Source organism: Pseudonaja textilis, chromosome Z (assembly GCF_049901715.1).
Source record: "Pseudonaja textilis isolate UNSWEBS1 chromosome Z, rPseTex1.2, whole genome shotgun sequence".
Classification (NCBI taxonomy): domain Eukaryota; kingdom Metazoa; phylum Chordata; class Lepidosauria; order Squamata; family Elapidae; genus Pseudonaja; species Pseudonaja textilis.
In genome coordinates, this window is record NC_142008.1 from 49,084,255 (window position 1) to 49,090,254 (window position 6,000).

The 6,000-nt window shown below is 34.1% G+C and overlaps 1 protein-coding gene across 5 annotated transcripts in view; it reads left to right on the forward strand.

Moving 5' to 3' along the window:
• TGFBR2 (transforming growth factor beta receptor 2) overlaps positions 1 to 1,641 on the forward strand; it is an 82,875-nt gene extending 81,234 nt beyond the window's left edge. For all 5 annotated transcript variants that reach the window (XM_087916792.1, XM_087916789.1, XM_087916790.1 and 2 more), the window contains one exon: positions 1,003 to 1,641. In XM_087916792.1, coding sequence (XP_087772918.1) covers positions 1,003 to 1,182 — 180 coding nt within the window. In that variant the 3' untranslated portion in view covers positions 1,183 to 1,641. The remainder of the gene's footprint in view (positions 1 to 1,002) is intronic.
• Positions 1,642 to 6,000: the final 4,359 nt, after the last annotated feature.

Genomic DNA, 6,000 nt, shown 5'->3' on the forward strand with positions numbered 1-6,000 from the left:
AAGCTGATAATGAGGGGTGCAAAGGCAAGTAGATGTGGGGAAAAACAGGCAAAGCTCCTCCTTCATGTATTTTCATAAAAGAACTTTTTTCTTTGGTAGGATTATTTTGAAATTCATGCCTTTTATTTTGCTTTTTTTTTTTTTTCACACCACAATTATTGACAAAATTAATAATGGCCGGGGCATATCCTACCCGGGTATTAGTAGGAGCTGCCTAGATATATTAATTGCAGGCATCATGAAAGAACGTGACAGTTACTTATTTTGTTAATTTTTTATTTATTGCTAGCAAAAATGTTTGGTGGATTTTTTTTACTGAAAAAACATCTAAATAACTTGGCTGTTTCTATGTTATGCATATTGTGGTAACTGTTGATTTATCCAAGCCAGGAAAATGTCTTGGTCCATTCAAGACAATTCAGCAAGCATCCGTTAATTTGTGCAATGCCATATCTTCTTAAATATTGCAAACATAATAAAATCCCAAACTGCCTTTTCAGCATCATTACCCAGCTGCCTCAGTTGCAAAACAAAACAAAACAAAACAAAAAACATAAGATATGTTTATCAATTTATTGTAAAAATTCTAATTATAAAACAGGACAATATATTTATTGTAGGGTTTAGGATATCTATGCAGATAATGATTCCCTAATATCTCAGGATATATTCATCTTTCTCTAACATTAAATGTGACTTACATAAAGTAGTAACCTGAGTTTTTATAAATTGTGACAAGCTGGGTTTCTTGTTTTCATTTAAGATAACACAGATATATGGCATAAATTATATATTTTCTAATATATAGAATTATAATTATAGAATTATCCTCCAATATACAGAATTATATATTTTCTCAATTATTACTATCTGTAACATGAATTGTATACAATGAGATTTTTTATACATTTGTATCCTTTGTAGACTGCTCTTTATTGACCCCCCACCCCCCACCCCCGTGTCTTCCAGAATCAAAGGCATTGCTTTCTATGCTCTTTTCAGGGTATCCAGAAGGTGTGTGAGACTATTGTTGAGTGTTGGGATCATGATCCTGAGGCCCGGCTGACAGCACAGTGTGTAGCTGAGAGGTTCAATGATTTTGATTACCAAGATGGACTCTCGGGAAGAAGCAGCTCAGAAGAGAAGATCCCTGAAGAAGGCTCTGGCAACAGTGCCAAGTAACAGCTGGCAAAACAGAAGAATGCTCACTTTTAGGTTCTCTGTGTTCAGCCTTAGAATAAGAGGAACTTTTACCATTGGACCTACTTTCTATGACCCCGAAGAGCTGCCTTTTCCTCCATCCTGCAGCTCCAGAGAACAGGAATTTAACCATAATGAGCCATGTGCAGTGCCATGGCATAGTAGTTGCTTCCTTAAATGTGCCATAAGATAAATTACATTGGTGCTTCCTGAGAAAATAGGACTATATTACAGTGCCAATAACAGTTGCACTTTATCAAGGTCTGTATATAAAACTATGGAAGCTCAGTGCTAAATATAAATACACAAAGCTCTGACGAGAGTCTTCCAGAAAACTTCTAATAGATAAAAAATTGCAAATGTTTGCTAAGATACTGGCAGCAGTATTGTCTTATTCATGTCACTCAAACCATTAAAAATTATAGGTAACTACACTACAAATGTTATCAATTGATGCACCTTTTTTTTCAGACAAGGGGCAAAAAAAACCAAATGGTAACTAGAAGTATTTGGATATGTTTGAGCTATGTTAAAAAAAACAGCGGTGACATTATGCAATGATATTCAGTTGGTTCCTGAATGTTTAAAATTCAGAATTTATGAATTATTGGACCATTCACAGCAGGAGTTTTGGTTTGCTTTGTTTTTCTCTTCAGATGTAGAATTTGCAAAGGTTTTCTTTCTTTCTTTTTTGTTCTTTAATGTCAACGAAGAATTATTAATATCCCTCCCCTTCTTTCAGCCTGTACTTCATGTTCTCAGCCTTCATATGACTACAGGTTTCTCTTCCCCCAACTTCCCTCTGTAATTGGGCAGCGCCAATTATAACTGCAACAGATGTTTTGCATTTGCCATGGATTCTGGAAAAAGTAGATTCCTTCCTCTTTCCTCCATCCTTTTTTGGATCAATAACATCACGTCTAGTTTTTTAAACCCCTAAATTCATACTTGCTTTTGTGCCCAGAATGAATAGTAGATGATTCCTTTCTGAGTTTGTATTATGCTTTGGCAAAAATTTGCTCCGTACTCTGGACATGCATGGCTTTTGGTCCTTGTAACATGCCAACCCTGCCTGCCTGCAGTTAATGCTTAGAAATGCTATACATTCCTAAACTGATCCCCACAGGCAAGGCTGTTATTCTTTTAGTCTTCCAAAATATTTAGAATTGGAGCTGGCTTCATCAGGAATTTTTAATGACATGATTTGAATTGTTTGTGCTTTCTTGCAAGATATGCATTCTCCAACATAGTGCCCTTCAGATATATTGGATTGCAAACCTGTGATAGCAGTTGGAGTCCAACAGAACAGTGGGATGGGGATATTTCTGGTAATGGGCCATTTTTGAAAGTCAGCTACTATTTTGTAACAGAATGCATTCTTTCATTTTTCCTTTCATTAGAATTAGTCCATGCCAGCCAGAAACAATTCTTTTGGGGTGAAAGATATATTACAAGTGCATTTTCCCCTGTGTATCCAATAGGAAAGAAAAGATATATTCATATAGGAATTTTTAAAACTTTATGGACAAAAAATATTTATTTATTTTTAAAATCTGCATTTGTATTAAACATTTTATAAATATTTAAGCATTAAGTGGACAGAGGCTCAACAAAAAGAAACCAGATTTTAAAGTAACAATGTACTAAATTGGAGTTACCGTATTTATCGGCGTATAACACGCACTTTTTCCCCCTGAAAATAGGGGGCAAATGATGTATGCGTGTTATACGCCGATGTCCAGGGAGCGGAAGGGTACCTTACTAATAAAGTGGCTTTAGAAAAGTGTAATGTTGAGTAGTGATGGGATCCCATGACCTCTAGTGGCACTTATCAGAATAGCAGCACAAAAAACAGCTGCATAGAAAGTAAAAACGAGCTTTCTTTCAAACAGAATGGGAGGGTGTATTTGCTAAATTGCTAATTTTGTAGCCTACTTTAGACGTTACTGCATATTGCTATCATTTACCTCAGTAGTAAATTTACCATTTATGTCAGTAGTTCAGCTTGAAGGCCTTCAGTGCAACTCCCTAAAATTGTGGTTCTTCTAAAGTTGTCACCAAATAGTATTGTTTGAAAAGACAGAGTGAATGGGCTGTCAAATATGTTGAAGATTAATAATTTTACTTCATTTAAATATCAGCAAAATCAGTGTGCCCTAATTAAGGCAACTTTAAGGAATGTGGACTTCAGAATTTCCCAACCTATTCAAAAGTTTAGATCTGCCCCTCTTAAAATGAAGTTTCTCAGTGATTTGGTGCATTGATCTAAAAGAGGACTAGACAAAATTATGGGGAAAAGTCTATTAATGTAGAGTCATGGCTATATGTAATTTCAAGATTCACAATAATTTTAAAAACCATTTGCTGGTGAGTTATAGTGCACATAGGAGGCTGCTTTCTTTGATGATTTCTCTGAAGTAACCAATTCAGTCCTAAATAAGAAGCAGCATGGTAGGCTTTTATAGATAATTAGCCTACTGTAGAGGTCATCCACTTCTAGACCTGTCTACTTACGAGATTCAAGTAAGGTAAGTATTTAAATTGGCAGCATAGACATGCCTAGATCTTCCCACTGAAATGGGTGTGTGTTTGTTGTGCACTAGTAAAAGCCTGAGAGATCACTAAACTCCTGACAATCCTTTACCATTTTTGTATTAGTGTATTTAAAGAGATTTTTTTTAAAAAATTCCATGGAAGATTTTTTTAAAGTACAATATATATGAAAATAGAAATGTTTGCATATCTAGTCTCTTTATCAGATTTTTTTATAAGCACTTACAATATTTTTGTACAAATAAATATTGTACGCAATGCTTTTGTTTAAAGTCTTATTCATATGAAAATACCTCAGTGTGTTTCCAGGACAATGTAATTCAAGCAGCATGGTGCCTGCAGGTGCAGTAATGTTCTCATGAAAACCGTTTCTGATGCTTACCAAGCTCCCTGTCCTTATGACTCTACATGTTTTAGATTATTTTAATTAAGAAATAAGCAAATAGGCAGCATTCTATACAATACTAATTTTTAATATCAACTTCATCCCCAAGAAGGCTTCTGGGTATCAAATAGGTTTCAAAATACTCTTATATAATAAAAATGGATGATGGTTGTTTGTTTGGAAATGTTCTGGAAACACAGAAGAAAAGTCAAAAGTGATAGAAATTATACATATTGATATAGGGCAACTTATTTTAAGAATATAATAGGGAATATATTCAACAGTTGGCCAATTAGTATGTTTATTCATAACAGGTTAACCACACTCAGGTGTCAGCATTAATGGCTTTATATTTAATTGGAGAGCAGTAAAGAGTGAGATTCAGTTGGGATTCATCTTGGGACCAAAATTTTCATTGCTATTAATAACTTTAATAGCTATGAAAGTTATTCATATCTATTAATAACTATGAATAACAGACTAATTTGGACAGATTAGAAGACTGAACAAGATGCAAGATGTCCCTTAGTAGGGAGAAAAAAGACACAAGGACTGGAAATACTATACATGTGAAAGATATGAGTGTAGTCTACAGATTAACATTTTCTCCCTTTGAGTTAGTCTTGGTTCCCAGAAACAGTGGACAAATCTCTGCAGTTTTCTTGGTAAGATTTGGAAATGGTTTGCTATTCACTTTTTCCTAGGGCTGACAGTATCTGATACAGTGCCTGAGCCAGGAATAGAATTCATGATGTCCCAGTTTCTAGTCCAATGCCTCAACCATCATACAAATTGCCTTTTGCAAGCTACCATACCTTTGTGTAGTTTGTAATATGGTTAGACAAGCCTTCTATCTGTTGAATGAATGGGTCATTCCATGCTGTTGTCCAGAACTATTCCATATGTGTGAACTTCTACCTTAGTAATCAAGTGCCATCTTTGTACATAAATAGATAGACCTTGTTAAACATCGGTAGGAGATTCTAGGGTTTGTAATTTGTTCAGCCATGAAAATTTATGACTTAAAAATAATAATACGATTTCAGATTAATTCTAGCTAAATGCTATATGTAAAATGGGAATTCTAATTAAACATATTGTGTCATTATGACAATTCACACATATAAGTCATAATTTCAAATATTGATATGTCAAGCATAGTTTGAGAATAATTTGAAGCAGATTTCTGAATTGCCAATGAATTTAAAGTCATTTTAAATGAACTTATAATTCTCCTTTATGAAGATGTCATGTCTTTTCACAGAACCCTTTTCAAACTGATAGTTGAGATTAGCTCTTTATTCCTAATGTGTGAGGAAAAGCAGTTTTATCGTCTTAGTCACAATTGTTTCATTCATATATTATGGAATATCCTTCCCCAATTTTGACAAACACTGCACATACAAATAGACTCAGCTCTTACAATCTTTTTGCTGATGTGACTGGGGAAAATATTAAATCCAATACTTGGGGAGGATATTAAATTGGAGAAGAATGTCCCTGATGGAAAAATGCAACTTTCATATCATTTTAAGGAGATAATAGTTATCTCCTCAAGGCAATCATACAAAAGATCTCTACTACTTCCAAATTCTCAGTGACAAGAATGAGCAATGAATGACAGCAACTAGTAACAATGAATAACAAGTAGTAGACAATCATCAATGAATTAGCTTCAGAAAAAAATGAAAATTAAGCCAAATTTGTGTTTAGATTTTTCATTCTTGAAATGAATATACAACACATGACCACGTATGCTGCCCCACACAAATTAGGCTGCAGTAATCTTTCAAAAATGTTTTTTGAAAATGTAATTTTTCAATCATTATACATTAAAACACAAGCAAAGTTTTCACAAGATG